The sequence below is a fragment of the Topomyia yanbarensis genome, chromosome 3, assembly GCF_030247195.1.
Source record: "Topomyia yanbarensis strain Yona2022 chromosome 3, ASM3024719v1, whole genome shotgun sequence".
Lineage (NCBI taxonomy): Eukaryota > Metazoa > Arthropoda > Insecta > Diptera > Culicidae > Topomyia > Topomyia yanbarensis.
The window spans coordinates 115225815-115250173 of record NC_080672.1 but is presented as its reverse complement, the minus strand read 5'-3'; the positions used below and the strand labels follow the sequence as shown (position 1 = coordinate 115250173).

The 24359-nt window shown below is 35.0% G+C and overlaps 2 protein-coding genes across 2 annotated transcripts in view; both read left to right on the top strand.

Moving 5' to 3' along the window:
* LOC131692484 (uncharacterized) overlaps positions 1-24359 on the top strand; it is a 273903-nt gene that overhangs the window by 144261 nt on the left and 105283 nt on the right. The gene's annotated exons all lie outside the window — the stretch shown is intronic.
* LOC131692485 (oligodendrocyte-myelin glycoprotein-like) lies at positions 13969-15209 on the top strand. The gene is made up of 2 exons (XM_058979566.1): positions 13969-14109; positions 14170-15209. The coding sequence occupies exons 1-2, from the start codon at positions 14024-14026 to the stop codon at positions 15023-15025; spliced, it is 942 nt and encodes a 313-aa protein (XP_058835549.1). The 5' UTR covers positions 13969-14023; the 3' UTR covers positions 15026-15209.

Below are 24359 nucleotides of genomic sequence, written 5' to 3'. Positions count from 1 at the left end.
TAAAAAAATGTACAGTAAGTTTTAAACTGGAAACATATTTGGCAACACTGCAACCAAAAATAACTATTTTTCTAGAATCCCTGACTCATTTCCTTCAAAATGCATTTCACCGATTGTTTATAAAACAAATGAAGCCAAAGATATAAATAAAAGTTAATAATTGATGATTTCTTTTCTATGGAAAATTTTCCATGCACGATTATGACACGCCATACAAATTTTGTCATCAATACTTCTATGACACCTGTGAGTGCAACTTTTGTTTACATTTATAATAAAAACTCGCAATATAGTCAACCGATCTTCATAATATTTGAGAGATTACTACAGAATAAATAGAAGCATCAATTGTCTTTTTTTAAATTGTTTCTACCATTTATAAGTTTCAAGATATTAAACTTCAAAATTTAAAAATTGTTTTTTCTCGAAATGTGCTAAATGGCGCTTGTCATAAGATAGCATAACAGCGACGATATAGTGTTTTATTATAGTGCAATTTTTATTTTATTTTGACGTAAGTGCCAATACTTTATTTAAGACTTTTGGTGGTATATACCAGGAAAACAGATCGAAATCGAAAGAAATTATGTAAAAAAATAGCGGGGAAATTAAATAGAATAAATGTGTTGGGTGGAAGCGGCGGTTGTGTGTGATCTCGCTTTAGTGGCAGTAGTACGATCACTGTCGGCAATGCGATCGTCATATGAACATGCTTGGGACATCATCATAGCTAAGAGATAGCATAAGGGTTTGTGCATTAGGCCGGAGTGACAAGGGTTGCAGGTTCGAATCCCTGTCTCTGGGAATTTTTCATCACATTATTGCTTTCGTTTCGTACTCACCATTTCGATCAGTTTTCTACGTTGGATTCCACGAAAAAAGTTTCAAATTATAGTAAGTTGGGCAGAAAGCGAAATTTCCAGAAGAGAGACCAGGTAGAAGAATGTTCTGCATGGGGTCATCGACTACGGGACAGAATTGGCTGTGGTTAATCAAGGAGGATATTCTTGCGGTGGGCGTTCATGGACGCCCAAAATCGAGTATTATGAAAATCTGTAATACTTTTGGTCATTATTCTAACTACCTACACTATTTGTACACTGGATAAGTAACAAAGCCGTAGATAGAATTGGATGCTTTCTATTGCAGAGCGATTTTTAGATTTTGCTCTGGGTGAGATGAGTTTAAATGTTAATATAATTAATGACATTAATATGATTAGCTGATGAAAAACTACATAAAGACAATGAATCCATATAGTACCCAATTATATTTAACTATACATGAAAAGATGAGTAGGGAGAACGGAGATTTAAAATCTTAGTTTTATTTTCGAAACACAACTATTAAGATTTTCAGTAAATTGTAAATATTTGTACCAGTATTTGTGGTAGATTTTCAAATATAATATTCAAAAACTTTGGAAAATTTTCCGTCTTGAAAATGTAGAGGATTGCGTGAAAAGTATATATTACATTCTCGTGGATTTTTATATTTTACTTCGGCTTCTCATCCACAATTTATTTTCAAACTGTGCTGATAGTGTCGGTCTTTGAAGAATTCTTCCTATACACTTCTTCAATTTCTGCTTTAAAACGACTTCTTAAAAAGCCGAAACATTATGCATTATTCGACAGCATTAGAAATTTATCCCATCACAGGTTTTTTTCCAATAATGTCCTTCCTGTATGTGTAAACATACCAAGTTATGAAAAGGGGCGTATCCTAATATTTACCGAGGAAACACATGTGATAATCATAGGGTTAGCAAATCTAGTTCCACATTAATTTACTCACTTCAATCTCGACAGGCACGAATGATCAGATCAGTGTGTTAGCAGTAGCCATACTGTCGGTTTTGCTACGACCAGACTTCGTAAAACACGTCACTAAATAGACTTAATTGCCAAGCGTGGCCGTTTCCGCTGAAGCTAATTGACATACGCGTACTCCGAAAGTCTTATTTTGTTGTTTGCTTCGAACGCTGAATGTGGACATAGTCCGGTGATCGCGACTTGATCGTCTAACTGGAAGCAAAAAAAAAAACTCACAAAGACATGAACACACAACTGCTCAAGAGTTTTTTATCTGGCCCTCTTTGCTATTGATATGCTAATATTTACTTTAAATGCAGTTTCACGGTGTTTGGATTTCTATTCGAATGAAAACATTTCAGACGCAGTTCAGTTTGAGTACAAGGCACCGTGCAACTGTTTCTGCCACCCGTTGTAACATGGGCCATATAAAGCGATGTTATCGCGTCAACCACAATTAGGTAAATTCCGTTGAAAAATAAATATGCGCCTAGCATCCAGGAGTTGTTATTTGTTACAATTATTGCGAAACCCGCACCATTTTTTTATATTCTATATTGTGCCGTTGTGCAATATTATTGAGCTGAGAAATTATAGACATTTCCTGAAATGTTAAATCTTCAGGCTCGTTCCGACAGATCGCACTATTTTTACTGCATTAATTTATGGGAACACCCTATGCATATGTAAATGCTCTGAAAACTTTTATCAACCGCATTTATCGCGCATACTCAACAACACAGTGTGTGCAGCTGTTCAGTTTCAAACTCGTATTCTCATGAATTCCCACTAGCAGACTGAGCCAGCACAAATTCTTGGTCCACTTTTCCTGCGTCAGCCGAAAAAGCCGCACGGAATGGCTGAAACTTTAAACGACATCAACTCACGCATTTCGTGAGAAGTGAGTACAAACTGGCCCACACCGTCCCGTGATGGTTTGATAATAGAGTAAAACATTTGTACAATGGTAAAACTGTACCCGCCGAACGCTACCGCAAAGGAGGGTTTTGGCGATGCCAAAATTCTATTTCAGCGAAATATTATGCCAGCTTTACCAAAACCGGTGAGGAAAAAAACCTCGCAAAACATGAGGAAACAACAATGGCAATAAATAATAGCTATCTGTCTGATTACCGTCGTTCCCAATGCAAACGGTTGTAAATTGATTTAATCCGACGTACAGCAGCAAACAACGGCGCCTTCCGCGGCAAGAGTTTGTAGCATTGAAAAAAGAGAATAGACCGTTTAATCCCATTTGAACGGACTTTTTCATAGGTTTCAGTTATTTTTGGAATTTTTATATTAGCGATTCATGAATTTTTCAATTTAGTATATAAACAAGTACCGAAAAAAATCGATGAAAAGAAACATTTTTTGGTTGTATTTAGGGGGGGGGGGGCTTTAAGAGTTTCAGCGTGAAAAAAAACCCTTTGTTTACGATTTTTTTAGAACTTTACGTGAAGCTAATTGATTAAAACTTTTGTACATTATAGTGTATCATTTCAATAACATTCTGTATTTTTTCGATACAAAAAAACATCTACAAACGACTTGGTGACGAAGCTACCATTCAAAAACTACTTAACTAATTTCTTTCAAACTTTGCATACACATTCTATGTAAAAAACACCGAACATTTTTGTTGAAAATACCTTATACATACTGTAGATGTATTTGTTGAACCGAAATCGTTGTTATTTGGCAGTTTAACTTCCAAATTTATATTTTTTAACCTTTCCATATTGTAATCGTAATTGATCAACTCTATATGTTTTACTTGCCTGTACAATATAACATTTTGTTATTTGTCAATAATGTATATGAATTAAAAATAATAAGAGCACATTTTATGTTATAAACCGTCGTACATGACTGGTCACTCAAACAATGACTATATACTGCTTCTGTGTAATATTAAATTTATTCTTGGAATAATAGAATATTTAAGTAGCCAAAGTTTAGGTACACGAAAGTACCCATGAAAACAGAAATCATTTATGAAAATAGTGTAAATTTATATGAAAAATCGTTTTAGAAGTCAAAATATTGATTTTACGTTGTTAGTTCCTTTATCAACAAGTTGTATTTTAGTGATACCTGCAAGTTCATAGCACATATTAAATTAATCAATTAGAGTTTTTAGCATGGAAAAACATAAGAGATCGCCCGTGGTTGCTACTCGGTTATTGACCAGAACCTATTGAGATTGCAAAATGTCCATTGGAACAACATGCTTGGGAATAACATGATGAGCCACATTGTACAATCCCACATTCTGGGAAATTTAGGGAATGTTAGTCCGATACATGTCGCTGCTAGACCCCAAGGAATCCTCTGCATCTCCACATGTATCACGGGAAGGGGAGAGTTGTTAGTAAGTGTGGAAACAGCGTTATTATGTAATAATTGCGCTAGGCAGCCGGCTGCCGAGAATTTGGGAAATTTATCATTTATCGTATTAAGACGATTGGCCGAATAAGCAACTTGAACTCCGGATAGCTGACTATGAGAAGCATTACTTATATTTTAATATATCGGTAACGTTTCGGTGCTGATTTTACCCGGCGATAGTTTGGATGAAATGCGGAATCTTATACAGTAGCAAACCTTCGACAGTGTTTGGCACAAAGGATTAATTGCCAAAATGTGGGATTTCAATTTTCCAATTTACATAATAAAAATAATTGAAAATTATCTTACTAACTGTACCCTACACGTTTCTTATCAGAATTGTAAATCTAATAAGCTACCCGTTAAAGCAGGCGTCCCTCAAGGATCAAGAGTCGCACCAATACTATACAATATTTTTACCTCTGATCTTCCATATCTACCTACAGGCTGTAAAAAGTCACTTTTCTGTGATGATACTAGCATCTCAGCCACTGGTAAGAGTCTTCGTATTATTTGCAGTCGACTGCAAAGAAGCTTAAATATTTTCAATGATTACCTGAAAAAATTGAAAATTTCCACTAATGCGGCAAAAACACAATTGATTGTGTTTCCGCATAAGCCAAGAGCTTCTTCTCTTAAATCAAACAATAACCATATTATTAAATTTAATGGTTTGAATTTAACGTGGACAGATCAAGTTAAATACTTGGGTTTGATTTACGATAAAAAACTCACTTTTAAGGATCACATTGAAGGAATCCAAACAAAATGCAACAAATATACAGGGTGTTTGGTTCATGGTTAAGAATCTCTCGGGGGGTGATAGACTGCCATATTTGGAGAAAAAAATTGTTCTACACATACCATCAAATCTCAACCGTTACAGAGTTATTGAACATGTAGTGTAAAAAACTTATTTGTCTTAAAATAAGTCTAACTTTAAAAGTATACTTTGTATTTTAAATGTTTTAGTTCCATTCGAAAGGTGAGAAAATTTCGCATTGAGTGATGCCCTCACATGTTTCAGCTAATGAGTTTAAATAGCCTTTTCAAAGTAATTTATTGAAAATTAAACCATTTCAGACGATTTTTCGTTCATTTCTTGAAAATCATAATAGTTAACCTCATCTTTTTAATAATTCAGATTGTTAGTCTTGATGAGCTGCTTAATTTGTTCTTTGACATGATACACTTACCTTTTCTTATTTTCATGATTTTGGGTTATTCAACTTGGATATTTTTATGTTATTTTCACTAGTACCAGCTCTAATTGAAAAATTACGGCACTTATTGTACTTTTTTTCTTTTTATTCGAAAGCCAGGAAAATTTTACAGTGAAAAATGTATTAATACCTTTCAGTTAAGTGAATTTAGTATTCTTTTAAAAGTAACTTAGTTTAAAGTTAGTGCTATTATTAGCATTTTCGTTAATTTTCTTAAAATAGTAAATTATAAACATCACCATTATTATCATGGAAATAATGCATCTCAGCAAGCTCTACATTTCTTTCTTTGACTCCATTCAATTATCTCTTTTGGTTTCGACGCAAAATCGTTTTTATCACATCGTTTCATATGCAAAAATAACGATTTCGAACCCACTACATTTGTGGCGAGCTCATGCTGTGTTAACTATTAAATAGCAGCAAAATGAAAAGAGATGTAGATAAAGTGTCAAATTAAAAGTTATAGAGAACATTAAGGGGCATCAAATGAACAATAGTAACGATAAATTTTGTTGATTAATAATTAGAATAATTAAAAAACTCTCCAAAAAACACAAATTTTGAGATATTTCGTTAGTAAAAAATCATTTAGTACACTTAACTAAAAGACATTTGTACATACATTGATAGGAAATTTTCTCAGCTTTCCAATGAAATCTTGTAAATAATGATATAAAGCATATTTTTTAGATTAGAGTCTTTTAAGCACTTGCAAGTCGGTTACGGGAAAAGTATAGTAATTAAATTACTAAGAAATGAGAAGAGATAGAAATATGACGTCCAAGAACAAATTATGAATCGTCCTAAAACTCAACTTTTGGATACTGGATATTGCTATAATCATACTTCATTATTTCGAGAAAATTAGCAAAAACCTCCACAAAAACACTAACTTTTAACTACTTTACAGTTAAAAGGTAATTAAAACTAATTACTTAAAAGATATGAGAACACCATTCAATAGAAAATTTTCTCACCTTTCGAATGGAACTAAAACATTTAAAATACAAAGTATACTTTTAAAGTTAGAGGTATTTTAAGACAAATAAGTTTTTTACACAAAAAGTTCAATAACTCTGTAACGGTTGAGATTTGATGGTATGTGTAGAACAATTTTTTTCTCCAAATATGGCAGTCTATCACCCCCCGAGAGATTCTTAACCATGAACCAAACACCCTGTATAAAATGTTTATACCCTATTATAAATAGGAATTCTAGGCTCTGCCTAAAGAACAAACTATTAATTTATAAACAAATATTTAGGCCGGCAATGCTATATGCAGTGCCAATCTGGGCAAGTTGTTGTGCTACTAGGAAGAAAACGCTTCAAAGGATTCAGAATAAAATTCTGAAAATGATTTTGAAGCGTCCTCCCTGGTTTAGCACAAATGAGTTGCACAGACTCGCAAACATAGAAACATTAGAAATTATGACGAACAGTATTAATCATGTAAACAATAGGGATGAAAAGTCACCACTTGTGGCTGAACACCCAATATACTAAATTAGAAATGTAATGCAAACAAAACAATATAATCAAATAGAAAATAATATATATAAAAAAATTATACAGTAGCAGGTACTATTCTTGTAGATAGTTGAAATTTCACATGTATAATGGTTTCGTAGTAAGAGGGTCTTTTATTAATATTAAACTGCAAAATAATATGACAACCACAATAGAAAACTGAGTTATTTCCGCAGTAATACTATAACAGAATGCCAAGTCTAAGCAAATAATAGAATGTCGATTCTAATAAATCACTTCTGCGCGCGATTTATTCATTTTCATGAGAACTACTGGTTATGCCAAGTAAGTACTAAGAAAGTATAAAAACATGATATAGTTGACATTATTAAAGTTCTGTGTGAAGATATAGATTGCAGTTAATTAAAACATTATTCATACAGTAAACAAACACCAGCAAAAGGAAAAGCAATAAAAAATCTTGTTGTTGTTTATTAACGACACTTTACACCTAAGGGTGCATTCGTGTCGGAAGAAAATTGGTTTCTATAATCGTATCAACATCTTATAACAATTTACAATTCAGTATTTTATATTCGTTTGTACAAATAAGTCTTGAATAGAAAAAAACAAAAGTGGAACCGAACTGGGAGCACAACTAAACATTATCAACCATTTCCGCGACAAACATGTCTTCGTGCTGATATGACTGCGAAAAATCAATAACTGGCCTTCGATTCCTATTGCGAATGGTGAATTTTCATACATGACTGAATTTATCACTCCGCTCAGGCAAGACCATGCGTCCTCCCCACGCACACCTAATTCCCCGTGGATTTATTGCCTAGTTTGTCAAACAAGCATCAAATAATCATAGAAATTAGTCGGCTCTTTCCAAAACAATGTCAGCCCTATTGACATCACCAGGCGGATACGTCCTCTCTTACAATGCCATCAGTACAACAAACATTTAAAATACCATGCGACAAAATATGTGCAATTTTGAAAATAATAAAATGAAGATTACTAGTTATTTACAACAAAATAGCGGCAAAACACACTGCATAGTGGTCCAAAATGTAAATTTAGCAAGAACTTTGAGATTTTACTAGAACTAAACCGCTTAGACCTATTATGTCTTTGAACCCCTACCTTTTGTTGAAACAACAGTATGGGTGATTCCAATTTATCCAAGATCAAAAAATTAACTTTTTAACCATTCTAGACAGAGCCTTCGGTGCAGTTGTAAAACGAAAAGATTAATAAAAGTGCTGAAGAAAAGTAAGCTCTATCTGCCATACCTTTCATTTTACAACAAATCTAAAATCAAAAGTTTGGGTGTTTCTTAGAAAAACCGTTTTGTTCAAATAAATTTTGCGGTATTAATTTAAAACTGAAGCAGTCTTCAGACAACTTCGAGGTTATTTTTACCAAAAATGGGGTTCTTTGTAATACCAATATCACCCATTTGGGAAAAAAGAATACTTTTTCAACTACATATACGGTCACGATTCGAGGTATAATTGAGCAAATTAAAGTTTTTAGCGTTGAAAAATTGAAAAACTGATTTTTCGGTCATATTTACAAAAAACAACAATTTCAAAAAATAGGTCTGATGTCTGTCGTATCTTAGACGAAGTTATTCAAAGCATAATATTGTACAACTTTATCGAAAACATCCACCGCGCAAATTTTTTTTTTGTTTTGGGCTCTACCTAACTAAAAAATATTCTATTTAAAAAGTTGCAGAATAATATTGTAAACATATCATACGAAGAAATGCTGGCTCTAAAATGACATCTAAGGTCTCAAATAGGTTTTGTCCCACCTTTTTTGGATTGGTCCCACTGTGCGACAGTTCTTGATTCCATTTAAGCAGGAACTGAAAAAAATGTTCAAAGAGGGGAGTAAAGAAAAATTTCAAAATCGAATTTGTATTTTTGATAGTAAGTGTCTTTCAAATGCCTGAACCATAGAGATTTGAAATAAAGCTGAATTTTTTTTTTGGCCGAAATTAACTCTTGGACTTTGGCACATTTTTGCCTTTCTTATATAGCAAGGTTTCACAAAGATCACACGAATAATACTCAGCACGATGAATAATAACCATGCGATAATTGAGTTTCCAGTGTCCAGTCAGTGTTATGACTAGAATGCTGCAATTGTGTTTTGGCATTTTCGAACTCACAAGTTTTATTTTGCACGCAAGCTTGCAAGTTTCGCCAATAGTTGACATGTTCGGATGCAGCCCAAGATTGAAAATTGTGCTTTATCCAGCAGGTGAAGCTGAGTCTGGACCAACGAGGTCAGCCGCAACGTAGCCCGTTCTGGCCAATTCGTCGGCAAAATACAAATACAATAATACCGGAATGACCGAGTACCCATAGAAGTTGGATGCATTTGAAATGCTAAGTTCTTCGATTTGCGTTCGACGTGCGATTACTAATTTCGATCTTGAATCTGCCGAAGTATTGGTTTAACAATTGTTGTATAGATTCACTGAATGTACTTGGGTTTGAGATTTGCCGATAGCCGGTCTACATTAGCCGAAGATCAAGCAAGCTAAAGAATTACCTTAACATAGTAAACTTGATCTTCGACAATACTTTCAGAGTCAACGAACTGCAACGGATGAACTCCGGGTAATGGCACCATTAATGATTTGTTTGGATTAACTGATAGACTAATATGAAGGTACGATTGCTCAACAACATCAAATCAAAAAATGTGTTAATGCAAATACCAGTGATCATTATATGATAATCATCGGCGAAACCACAAATCGGAAATCCAAGCTTACGAAGTTTCCTCAGCAAACCATCGGCGACAAGGTTCCATAGAATTGGTGACAGAAAACCACCTTGAGGACATCCGCAGACACTCAGTTTCCTTGTCTTTACTTGTCCTAACAATAATCACAAATGTCGGTTACTAAGCATTATGTGTATCCAGTTAGTTATATATATGAAGATAGGTACTCAATGACCTCGTGCTGCTTCCAAAATGGATTAGAAAGACACGTTGTCAAAATATACATGTTGCATGGTATGCAGCAGCTGCTTGCCCAAAGCTAACACCCCGAATGTAGTGGTCAATTAAACGTTCCACTGATTTGAGAAGGAAGGAGGTAGGACTGATCGGTCTCATACTTTTTCGCTTCTCATAAGTAACGCGACCCCTAAGTAATAAATTTTTCAATTATTTCTCACCACACTAATGGAATTTATATTGTTGCAAGACTACAAGTATGAACTGGAACGATTCCACCTTTTCCTGGAATCTTATACGGAGCAAAACTTTCAATCGCCTAGTGACCGATTTGGTTATCACAATTACACGAGCAAATGCCCAACAATCAGAACTACCTGGAAAGAACTCAGGAGCAATTGTCGGTGATGGGTCCGTACATAGCAAGTATGGGTGTCGAAATGACAGTTGAGTACTCTGCGATTCGAAGCTCTTCTGCATAACTTTTTGAGTCGAACAAGTTCGGTATTCCACCCTCTAGAAGTATGCATATCTCGAAATGAATAAGCCTCTTGGTATGCAGCTACTATGATAGTTTGGTTTATCCATGACTTCACCAAAGTCACTTGGAGATTCAATCGTCGGAAGATACCCATGAAACCTAGTCTCGAAGCCTTCTTGGTAGAGATCCTAGTTCGTATATTTGGGATTACGATATGTGACGATATTTTTCGAGACGCTGAAAGTATCCAAGATGGTGTACTTATGATCAGATAACGACGATTCGAGTTCGCTAGGTACGAGCCATTTCGCCAACTTATGCGTTATACCGCTAGAGCAAAGAGTTACATCTAACACCTCTTTTCTGCCAGCTCGTACAAATGTTGGGCGATTTCCTACAATAATTATGTGCAGATTAGTACTACTTAAGTATTCCATCAATTCGGTGCGCTCAAAGTGAGATCTGAGCTGCCTCAAATTATGTGGTGGGCATATGCATCACTGCCGATTATGAGAGGAAACACATGTTTGCCACAGTATGGTACAACTCTTTTGAAGTCATCAGAAGGTTGAAGCTTTTCCTTCTTGCACAAGGCTATACTTTTATGCTGAAGATTAATTTGTGCTACTCTAACCATACTCGATCACAGCACTACACATTTCATCATCACCATTTTTTTTTTCATTTTTCACTATTTTTGGCCCATAAGTAACATAAAAAAATATTTTTTGTGCTTTTCAGCCAAAAAGCAGAGCTTCAAAATAAAAGAAAAATTGAGCGTTTAACATGCAAACATTTTTTTTTGAACCACGCACAAAGATTCAGTATGATTTTAAACGTTTATATGATAATCCTCACTTAAGATGCTTAAATCTGTTCAATCAGTGCATAACAAGTAGTATTAGAATTTTACATATACATACAGCCATAGCCACAAATTGTCGAGCTAAAAAATTAAATGTATGTATTTATAGCAATAACAGGTAGATAGGTTCCATTAAAGGGCGAACACGAAATTATTGCGACACATTCAACAACATTTTTACCAAACATCAACCAAATTTTGCACACTTTTTCATTGATGTGTATTGTTTACATGCTGTCAAACTCGAAGTCGTGTTTTTCGATTCAACGAAAATGGAGGTGAACCAACGCGAGTCGAGAGAACAAATTCTTTCCAAACACCTGGAATTTCCTGACCTGTCGCACCGGCAGTTGGGAAAAATGTTGAACATTCACCATTCAACCGTCTCCAGAGTGTTGAAGCGGTTCCAAGAGCGGTTGACGTTGGATCACGGAAGGAGCTGGAAGAAAACCGGGACCGGAGAACAAAAAGACGGAGGGAAAGGTGAAGCGGATGATTAAAGCAAATCCCAACGTCTCAAGCCGTGATTAGGCTAAAAAGATAGGCATGTCGCAGAGCTACGTCCAGAATGCAAAGAAGAGAGCTGGACTACATACATACAAGGTACAGAACTTCCCAAACCGCGATGAGCGGCAACAATCGACGGCTAAAACTCGGACACGGAAGCTCTACGAGAAGATTCTGACAAAATATGGCTGCTGTGTGATGGACGACGAAACGTATATAAAAGCCGATTTTAAGCAAATTCCGGGGTTGAAGTTTTTCACCGGCAAGAGCAAGTTCTATGTGGACGACAAATTTAAGAAGATGAAAATGTCGAAGTTCGCCTCCAAATATCTCATTTGGCAGGCCACCTGCTTTTGCGGACTTAGGAGTGAGCCTTTCGTGACAAAGGGCACAGTAAATGGCGAGATCTACAAATTTGAGTGCCTCGAGAAGCGCTTTTTGCCGTTCTTGCAGCAGCACGACGAAGCTGCGCTATTTTGGCCAGATTTGGCATCATGCCACTATTCTAAAAGTGTCCTGGAGTGGTATGAGGCCAATTCTGTCCATTTTGTTCCAAAGGACATGGGCACTGGGTACTGGGCAATGATGAAGCGGGAACTTCGGAAGAGCAAGAAGACAGTCAAAGAGGAGAAGGACATGTTAATGGAAAAAACTGAGAAACTGGTACCGGATGACACTGTAAAGACTTTGATGGAGGGCATCAAGCGAAAATGTACTCAAGGCTCCATCGATGAACTTTTCTTTTGATTTTTGAAGTAAATATATGTATAAAACTACCCTAAAATTTTGGTTTGATTTTATATATTATAAGAAAATTGGCATGACATTTTCGGTATCGCAATAATTTCGTGTTCGCCCTTTATTTACACCAATTACAATGTGCCCAGAACGTGCTAAGACGCGTGAAAAAATTTTATCACATTGCCTCCATCGATCGTCGATCTACTGAGTAATATCTTTGTTGAACACGGAGGTATCCAAACTACCAATTATTATTTCGAACAATTTGAATTTGAATCTTAGGGTTACTATACGATGTAACCAATTTCGGCTGATCTAATCGTGTTGAGAACAGCGCACTACCCAAAGGCGTCGATCCACATCGTATTAGATTTACTTTAGATCTGATCTACTATTTCATTTGCATTTTTTTGCAATTTAACAACCCTTATTTCTATATAGTCATTCAACATCATCAGTTTATTGGATCTCGCGCAGCGGTTCTTCGTAGAGTGATTAATGGTACCGTACCAGTCACGCCGGATCGTGAAATTTTGCAATCGTGGGTCTCGCGAGAACAATCCTATAGTCGTCTGAACGATCCTATATATTTATTTCACATGCTTTCCACTCTTCATGGACTGTCATTTTTCTTCATTTTCCTCACTTTATATTTGCAATCGTTTTGAACTTTCCATGCTATACCTATTACTGTTGTTTGCTTGGCAAATGGGTGCCTTGGCTGCAGAACTGCAGCTCGTCGCGATTTTGAATAGCAAATTGAGTTGCTACGAAGAATGCAAAACATTACCCGCGCTATCTCTTTATTGATTTACTCAATAGCAACATTATGGAAACAACTTCATGAGGTATGCTAATGGATATGGGGAGGAATATTGTTTTACTTATGTCTTACTCAGCCCACTGAATCTTTTCGCTGCAACTACCAGACTATTGAGTGTGTGTTCCGATTTTTCGAAATATATATACAGTGATTTCTTTTTAATGTAATTTTTTGCGTGTTCTTTTCACTATTTTTCCACGTTGAGCTTTCATTAAATTACACCGACTTTTAACCTGCAAACATCAGCGCAAGAAGAGCATTCAGTATACCTGTATATTGTTAGTGATTTTTCAAATACAGCAGAACTTTTTTTCGACGAGATTGATAAAAAACTGCAAAATTTGCTTCTGTTCTACATCATAAACTTGTGCCAGTTTGACCATATCTTATCACAAGCAAACCTGTAATTATGTTGTACTCCATCATTTAAGCGAATAATTTGCATTTATCATAGCATTTCACGCGTCCAGGCAGCAAACTCGCGAAAAGATCGTAACCATATGCCTAGTACAACAGAGTGCACGAGTTTCATTTTTCATTGAACTGATTTGATGTCTTATTTTCTAGATTAACACCAATTACCATTTCCTGGTCAAGTACATCTCTCGAGTGATATCATTGTTGCGGCTTTTTGTTTCAACGTGCATTGCGTGCTCAGATTTGTAGTACTTAACCACTTAAATTCGTTCGCGCATAGTTCTATTTGGCAAGTGCAGAAATGCAACGTTATGCCATTTCTTTCCTAGCTTTGCTGATGCACAGTCACAGTTCTACGAGTATGAATACCTTCGACGCTGGACTCTGGTGAGTTGACGGAGTTTCTAAAGTTAAAAAAAAAACAATGTAACAGCTCTTCAATTTCAGGATCTTCGGAGCACTTATTGGTGCAGCCCTTGGCCTGCAGCTAAACTGCAGTACATTGCGAATGGACGTCTGCGAACTGAACAACGTAATTATCACCGAATACACAGATGTGTCAACATGGGAATTTCCCGATCATCATGATCTTGTCTTCGGTATCTATCCTATGTCGGACGAAAGTACCATGATCACCGCCGTCACCAAAGAGGTTGCGGAAAAACTAACAAACGCTCAAACGATCGCAATGCAAAACGTTTCCTTGATGTCCTTCTACCTTTGGGAACACCTGCTGAGCTTGGACGTTTCGTACAACTATCTGCCTGAATTGATTGTAAATCCCGATTCGACGTACCACTTAAAATCACTGAATTTGAGCCACAACAGACTTCAGTCGATCAACTTTCTCAAAGGCCTTTACAAACTGCGTGATCTTGACTTGAGCAACAATTATCTGGAGAAGGTTGACCTTTCCAGTTTCGATGTGGCAAAGGATCTCGTTACCTTAAAGCTATCGCATAATCGCATCCGTACCATCACAACCTTCACTGATCTGCTTCATCTACCCCGTTTGACAACCTTGATGCTTAACAACAATCAGTTATCGATCCTGGATGCGAGCCAGTGGCAGTTCAACGTTCTGCAAGAAATGTTTCTCTCCAACAATCGCTTGTCCTACATCAGCATGTGCGAAATACAGAACTCCTTTCCTCGGTTGCAGTCACTGTACCTGGACGGAAATAACTGGGAATGTTCGAATCTCAATAATACCATCTCCCAGCTGCACCAGTATGACGTTAAACTGATTAACTACAGTGCGCACAACTGCACAGAAGCCGTCGAGAACATTTGCTGTCACTAATCTGCCGAAATCACCTCTGGAGGCCACCATGGTTCGTGCCAGTCAATTTCGACAAGCTTACTCAATCCTCCTTATAGGGGGAACAAACTGGATCCAGCCCCGACCGACCCAACCAATGTAGCCAATTATTATTTGTTATACCGATATTTATCCGAGCTTAATAAAGTGAAGTTTGTTTTATACATTCGTTGAGTCAAGTTTCTGCGTGTTTGATAATATCAACCTATTGGTGTTTAGCATTGGTGTGTTGCTGTTTTTTCCGTGTCATCTTATCATACCTGATTAATCGTATTACTTAGCGTCACATTGTCGAAAAGAAGGAATGTTGTTTGGATGGTTGTGTGCTGTTGTTTTTTGGTGAATGGTGCGCTTGTACGGATATCGCTTGTTTTATTCTACAATGCGATGACGCCGTCGAACAATGTTCCCTTCTTTAGGTGACCTTTCTCGGTCGCAAGTAAATACAACGGAATGCTATTAACGTTTTGCGGCAAATTCTTTGTTTCGCTGTCTAGATGGATTTGTGCCAATGCAATTATTAGTAACTGATTTGTTGTTGGAGAACATTTTACTCATTGTATTTTTTCTTCTTTTTTCAGGTAATCAAATATCAGAAAAGCGAAGAAACGGTAGTGCAAAGGTATTTTTGAACAATTAAAATTGGTCGAAAATTTTATGACGAGAAATAGTTTTGTCGTAGATATATTTAGATTGAAAACTAATTATATTCACTCTTTCTTGTTTACGACGAATGCGAGATTCGTTCGAAAGCGATATGGACGAATAACAAGCCAATTTAATTTCGCTGTCGTAAATGAGAATACGAGCCACCTTCGCAAGGTTGTCGCATTCGTCGTGCACAAGAATAAGGGTGATAAACAATAATAAAAACCAAAACTAGTTTTATCAAGATTCAAACCATACATTTAGATATAGATATCTATAGATGAGTTTATTAAATTATAATCAGAATATGATACATGTTACATACCTAAGGTGTTCAGTCGCGAAAGGTCTCGAATTTTATAAATCCTTTATTAGACAGTGCAAGATACCGATTTATTTAGATAATCATAGTTCTCATGGACTCATGCAAAAACTTACTAGGGGCTTTCCCAGACCCAAGTGTTTCGGATCATGACCGAATGTATTTCCAGGTTGCTGGAAGATCTTAGGCCGACAGAATGAAAAAAAAAACAGCGAGTGTGGAGTCTGCTTCGTTCTCTATTTTAGATCTATTCTGACATGCACTACATGACCAGTAGGGCGACAAGAAAAAAACCGGAAATCGCACTGGAACACTGAGTAAGCCACGTTCAGAAGCTCTAGCAAAACTGCCATGAATTTAATTGATCCGGACCTAACCTCAGTATTCCATCAGGTATTGATCGATTATTTTGACAATCGCGAACGTTAGTAAAATTCTCAACAGAAATGCGATTGTTCAAATGAGCAGTGCTGCAGCATGATTTTCCTGGACATTACCAAGTAACAAAAGCGTATAAAATCAATTTAGGCGCTTGATGTTTCCAAATTTTCAGTGTCAGCTCCCGCCAAGCATTTCCAGCTATTTCTTTTGTTCAATTCTATTATCCACAAAGCAATATTATAAGTCCCGAGAAATTTAATTGGTGTCCCTGTAAAATAACCCGTACAAAACTATTAGGGAGTTACATACCTTTTTATTTTTCAAAGAATTACTTACTTATTACTTCAATTACTTATTTTTTTATTACTTTATTTGAAAGTACAACTCCTTGAGAATATTTTCCTAAATTTATATAGGGATCCGATAAATAGATTGAAAGTTACAGTCTACCAAGAGCAAGGTAACTTGAATTTTTAAACTCGATTATCTCGAAAAGACGTTTTTCCAAAAATAGTTTTTCCGTGATCACGAATTGCCGGAAACACACTCAAACTTAATTTTCTTATTAATTTTTGGTTTTTGGTTTTTCAGATGAGAATTTTTTAATACAATTTTTATAGCTTAAAACAGCGGAGGAATTCCACGAAGATCCGTCCGAAAATATTTAAAATCGTGACGGACCATCTTAGATCCCTATGACACTTTACACGTTTCCTTGGCATGGAAGACTAAAAATTTTCCACAATCAGTAAGATTATTTCGACTAAGGAGTAATTCTTTAAAAGGGCGTAAACATTTCTAAGTGCATCATGTTACAATTTTTTTTGTTCGATTATTGTATTTTATACAGCAAAACTTTTTTAAAACGAGTTTCAGGGAATAAATGTTTAAGCACGAAAAAAAATATGCACTGAAAAAAATGCTGTGTCGTTTTTCACAAAAACAAAATTTGTGTTAAAAATTTAAATTGCAAAAAAGCCCATTTTTTCTAATTTTTTATATTTTGTCAACGAAAACCTAAAAGGAAAAGAAACATTTTAAATGTGATTGTATGATTGAGAACTCATCGGTAAATTTTTTTTCTAGCAATAACTTTATACATGTTCTTAAATTTCATACTAATTGACATACAAAACTGTAATTTTTTTACAGAACAGGATTCTAAGTATCATTTTAAATCGAAATGCATTTAACAAAAATCTTCCAAAATGCGATAGTTTCAGAGATATTTGGAATTTTGTTCTAACAAAAACAGTTGATTAGTGTGATTATGCTCTTTTCAAAAGTTATTCGCATTACCCCATCATGAAATGTCAAAAATAATGTTTATTATTTTAAAGACGTAGAAGAAAATTTTTCAGTATATTTGGATCATGGAGAAGCTTTCAATAAAAAAAATTTCCTAACAACAACTTTCGACATATTTTTATAATTACTATTTGCAGTCAAAAATACAATTTTCTTTTTGGATATGATTCTAAGCGCTATTTTATATCAAAATGATTATAACAACAACAAATAATTGAAATGTTGTTGTTCTCGAGATATTTTAAATTTTGTTTTAAAAACACAATTCTTTCGTTTTATTACGGCCTTTTCAGAAGTTTCTCGCGTTTCTCCATCAACAACAATAAGTTTTTCAAAAGGCTCATAACATTTCCTGTAACTTTTTCTTTGACATCAATGTGATATAGTAAACCATTTAAAAGCTATACGAAAACAACCAAAATGCTATTCAACCATAGGGTCTTATGATTAAGCTAAATAGTTCGATCATATTTTGGGTATTTTCATATAACTTTCAAATGGGTTATAATATCGCCTTGATATCAAAAGAGAAGTTGCAGGAAATGTTATAAGACTTTTGAAAAACGTATTGTTGTTGATGGAGAAATTGCGAATAACTTCTGAAAAGGTCGCAATAAAACAAAAGAATTGCGCTGTTAAAACAAAATTTGAAATATCTCGTGAACCACTACATTTTAGAAAATTTTTGTTATGAGCATTTTGATTTAAAATAGCGTTTATTTTTGACTGCAAATAGTATGAATTATAAAAATATGTAAAAAGTTGTTGTTAAGAAAACATCTTTATTCAAAGTTTCTCCATAACCCAAATATATTGAAAAAATTTCTTTTACATCGTTAAAACGATAAACATTTCATTTTTGATATTTTATGACGGGGTAACGCGAATAACTTTCAAAAAGGACATAATCACATTAATTAACTGTTTTCGTTGGAACAAAATTCCGAATATCTCAAAAACTATCGCATTTCGGAAATTTTTTGTTAAATGCATTTCGATTTAAAATGATACATATAATTGTATTCTGTAATAAAATTACAGTTTTGTATGTCAATTAGTATGAAATTTAAAAACATAAATAAAGTTATTGTTAGAAAAACTTTTTTACCGATAAGTTCTCCATCATACAATCACATTCAAAATGTTTCTTTTCTATTTAGGTTTTCGTTGACAAAATATAAAAAATTAGAAAAAAATGGGTTTCTCGCAATTTAAATTTTTAATTCAAATTTTTGTTTTTGTGAAAAATATCACAAAATTTTTTTCGGTGTATATTTTTTTCATACATAATTATTTATTCCCTGAAACTCGTTCTCAGAAAATTATGCTGTATAAAATAGAGTAATCGAACAAACAATTTTTGAAATCAAGGCACGTAGAAATGTTTACACTCTTTTGAAAAATTGCTCTTGTATCACAATATTGCAATTGTCAGAGAAAATGATGGAGATTCATAAACCGAACACAACTTCAAAGTTTCGTTCGAATCGACGATGGTTATATTTTGTGGTCGGCCGGTTTCTTATGGAATCTCTCAGCGATTTTTTAGGAAAAACGTTCCCGAATGCAGGATAAAATTATTATTTAATCAACTAATCGTTAAGGTACGCAGAATACCCATATACTAATGAAATTTTTTGAGTTTCGTTATTTTAGTTGATCTATTGGTCTTCAATCGTGATCACCGCAAACCACTTAAATAAAAAGGGGTTTCGGGAAAACTGCGTCAATTACCATTTTATTTTATGAACTAATGCTTGTTTGTTTCACTGAAAAATGTAGTACCGAAATTCTTTAAATCATTGCTTTATGCCTTTACGTAAATTCAAACTTTCATGACATTTTTCGCACAAAAAGATATGTAACCCCTTAATGTATATAGCAATGAAATAGGATTTAGAGCGTACTAAACCCCTTCATGCCAATGTTGTTTGTAAACAACAACGACTTTAAACAGTTATAAATTTGAGGCAAGATTTGCTCACAAAAACAAATAAGGGTAATATATGTGACTATTGCCTTTCAATGAAGTATTAACAGTTACAAGGATCAGCCCTAGAATTGATGTTATTGTAGTTAGTCTGGTTGGATTCAGACAGAGCAGTGCTGCCAGGAACAGTTGACGGTGACGGCGAAAAATGATTTTTTCATATATCATGTTGCAATATTATTGAAAACTGATAAAACTTATCAATTTAGACTATCTTTAGCTACGTTTTCCATGCAATTGGACTATTGTAAATATTCTAGAAGAATTGTATGGAGAATCGGAAGGTAAAATTTTAGCAGCTTGTAGCACTGCGAGGGAAGCATCTATCTTTATGAAAAAAAGACTTTTCGTGTTTCTTTACCCTACCGTTTTCCAGGAAAATTAGTTTTGAAACCCTACATACTCCAGAAAAAAGTTGGGCATGAAAGGGTTAAATCATTGACTATAAACTTGATCCGATTCCTCAATTAAGGGGTTATATACATAGTTGAAAGAAAAAAGTGCGCTAAGCTCGAGAGTTTTTTAAAAAATTATGCTAGTTTGGATTTAAACAGCATAAATAAAAACAAGTTGTTTTAAAAGAAATATTGAAAATTGCCCGGAGTTATGGGCCCCTCTTCCAAAGCGCATTTTTTTCGCCGAGGCATGCGGTGAAAACTCCCAACTGATAACAAAAAAGTAAAAAAAAATATTGAAGTAAAATTCTATTCTGAACGATTCAATTTTCCAAAAAAAAATTTTGAGATAAAAAACTGTGTTGCGTTTGATGTTTTAGGTGTTTTTCAACAAAATGAATTTCTGTTTTTGTAAAGTAATGTGTATAACGCGAATCAATTTACATCCGATTACCAAAAACGTGGTACCGCTGGAAAGGGTATTCAAAACCCAACAAAATGGTATAACGGTTTCCTGTGTAACCTTCTTTTGTTTTTTTTTAAATCGTGATTGATCTCGAAAATCTGCATTGGGGTAGGTTGGCCGAATTTTGTGTGGGGTTGGTTGGCCGAGTTGTAAATTTAGAGAGCAATGTACACTTTGATATTCGTGAAATGCTAACATTTTTTCTGAGCGAAACTGGATATTATGCGAATATTGATGATTATTAGGAAAAATATGCATGATGAATAAGTAGTAAAAATAAATTTAAGTTAAAGTTCACTAAAATTGCCAGAACTAAGTCTAACAAAATTAAAAGGTAGTTTAAAAGTAATGCGTGGATTTTTTTTGTACCTATTGTAAGGGAATGTAATCTAGGTTGGGACGGGTTTGTTTATAGACTGATATCTTGTTTGCATGACAATATTTTTTAGCTTGTAGTACACCATTTTGTAAATATATTATGTGGCTTAATGTCTGCGAATGGAAGATGTTTACTTGCAATTTTAAATAAGACTCAGGATCAATTTGCTGCATGACGATAAAATGGCCAAAAAAATGTGTCGTATGGGTTGGGACACTTCAAACTATTTAAATAATTAAAGACAATTTGTACGCATGCGTAAGTGCATGGTGTCCCAACCTATACAACACGTTTGTCCCAACCTACTTTTCGAAGAAAAAAAATCCAATTAAACAAACGCAAAATCCTGATCGCTAATAACATTTCATTTAAGAAGTCTTAACACTTTTAAATTATTTAGGGTTACTGTGCCCTAATTCATCTTAGCACCTCTATTCATCCCATCCATTTGAACACATTAGTTAGAGCAGTGTCTGCTATCTCTATTCAACGCATTTGCTCAAATGGTAGGATGAATAAAGGTGCATTGTACTCGACTTTTCGCTTCGCTCTAGCGCGAGTATTATACATTTTCCAAGCTAGATTTTTTATTGATTTGCTTCTTAAGAACGAAGCAAAGATGCTGATACCTATTTAAGCGCAATTCAATCAGTTTAAGCCGAATTATCAGCGAAATAGTGTGATTCCGTGACTAATGAGATGAATAAGGGCACGTCTACCCTACGTTGCAATTTCGATGAAAAAGATTCGATTTATGGCCCAAAAATCAGCACAACAAAAGATTTTTCGCTCGTTTTTTGCTCAGAATGAATGAACTATAACTTCAATATGGCATCAAAAGTGAGCTACGACCGAGTCTAGTATGTGCTAAAAATAACAGAAGGCAACACTGCATAGGAACGAAAATATCGAGTTATCCCATCCTATACAGCGTCCCAACCTATACGACAATCCCTTACATTATACGAATCTATAACAAAGCGTCGAAAGTCAAAAGGTCGAACGACAAAAGGTCGAAACACAAAATGTCGAAAAATAGAAGGTCGGATAAATTAAAAGTAGAAACCAACTTTTTAACCTTTCATTTAAAAAAAATACCATTCAAGAAACTAAAAATCAAATATCATAACTAATATATTCATAGATTTAATTTTAAAGGATTGGCAATGTTCGAACAAAGGCGAATTTGTATTTTTGAAAATATAATTTAAGTTTAGAAAAATAGTTTATAATATATATAGAGATATATTTTTTTGGATATTATAGTGAAACAAAAGATTTTTTAACAATATTATAGGATAAAGTGCCTATAATATTGTTAAAGTGTGAGGGTGCCTCTCTTATTCTTCAACTCCTCGGCCTACAATCGATGGAATGCGTATAAATTGACATCAAGGAGCTTTGCTTCGTTGTTATGATCCAATATAATAACACAAAAGGCTTGAAAACGGTGAAATGCTCGTGTTTCAGTCCAACGAAAACTCGAATCGAGTGACCCTATTATTGGCCCTACCATTTCACTCAATGTGTTGAACAAAGATGGAAGACACTGCTCTAACCAACGGCTTCAAATGGGTAGGGTGATAATATAAACATGGTGGTAGAGCTCATTACCCTATATAGAACTAAAGGTGTCGCATACCAATCATAGTTACTTCATCATGTTTAACACTCGAAAGTAATTGTTGTAGTAAAATAAATAAATAAATAAATGAATATATAAATAAATGAAACAACACTACCGCCTAATATGGCTACGCCACATCGCTTTGCTTCGTATGTTGTCCGACGTTACTCCAATCAGTCGAACCTAAACTAATTTATAGCACCTATGGTTGAGTAAGCCTGGCAAACGAGGGGATCACAGGTTTACTTGCGAGGGGCCGCCGCTTTCGAGCGGGGTGGGGCTTCTGTTCCTTGGCCTTATTTATGCGGCTACATCGCATTACGCTGGCTATGCGGTCAACTTTAAAGCAGTTCCGTCCTAGCCTTTTCGAACATACTTTGTGTCTGGCACATTCGAAAAAAAATTGAGCTATTGGATATTGCAGTACTATTTTCTGTATAATTGATTGCGACAAGCGATCCAAATAAGTGTTGCACCGCAAATCGCAAACCATCATTCAGAAAGGAATATAATTATCAGATCAATCATCATATAAAGAACAGCTCATGTTATAAAAAAGGAAAAACACCGAAATATGTCTCTTCTATGAAAAGTCAGTGTTGGCGCCCTCTATGCTGTCACAGGAGGCACTAAAATTTTCTAACCAAAATATAACTCGCATTATGTACTACAATTCTTCTGAACATACAATTGAGCTAAGTCTAACCATTATTTCACAAAAATGTATAGTTCGTAAGAATCGAGTACTGATACACAACCATGCACTGCTAGGCCCCACGCAAAACTGACTCAGACATCACTTCGTTAAAAGTTTAGTAACTTCTTTTAACAATGCCAGCTTAACTAGCAGTCTTCAATAAAGTTGTAAACAATAAATACAATAATACAATGCATACAGTGCCACCTAGCGGCGAAGATGCGAACTAGTGTGTTTTTTACTTGTAAATTATCTAAAAATCCCATACAAATTTCAGGCACGTTGGTCCGGTAGTTAGACTTGTCCGATTTGTTTCAAATTTGGTGCAAGTACTCCTAGTGGGAATAGGAATCGATTCAGGGGTGGACCGATTGAGTTTTCAAAAATTCATTATTTTTCTGGTCAGTCTTTTGTCCACTGATACATTTGATATGTACTATTTTACTTATTTTACCAAACTCGGCCAACCTACCCCAGCTCAGGGGTTGGTTGACCGATTTTTCACTCCGCATTTGATTGTTAATAACATTTTCACATATGTACAGAAGAGTTGTATCTTCATGATAACGTAAAATGTTTATCAGAAAGTCTAACCAGAATGAGTACAGAAATTCCGAAAACAAAACTCGGCCAGCCGGCCCCGATCTCCCCTATACAACGGTGAGCTACAACATGGCACCTGCCGTGACAGAAATACATAACGATGCAATGCAGACTAAGAACTCACTCCTAAACTTGTTTTGCTGCTTCCTTGGATTCGTGGATGTTGAGCCCCATTGTACCGTTTGATCTAAAAATAAATGTTCGCAAAATCAGCTTCAATTTTTTTATCCCCAAGAAAATCATAGTGAGATAGAAAAATCAAGATTTTGGTAAATTATTGTTATCAATCGCCATATCACTTTAGCCAATGCATTGAACAGAAGGAGCACTCACGGCTCTAACTTAATTTAATATGGGAATATTGGCTTGGCACGTAAAGCATAATAAGTGGCATGGGGGAGTTTTCCGCAAAATCCTGAGAAACATAGTGGTTTCTAAACTAACTTGTTCGACGCCTGTTTTACTTCCACTTTCTGAACACCGTGAAGCAGGCATTAAAT

Excerpts from the sequence above, each read along its gene's own strand:
- LOC131692485 (XM_058979566.1), top strand. The coding sequence starts at position 14,024 with ATGCAACGTTATGCCATTTCTTTCCTAGCTTTGCTGATGCACAGTCAC. Across the intron at positions 14,110-14,169 it reads ACCTTCGACGCTGGACTCTG|GATCTTCGGAGCACTTATTG; the intron begins GTGAGTTGACGG and ends CTTCAATTTCAG.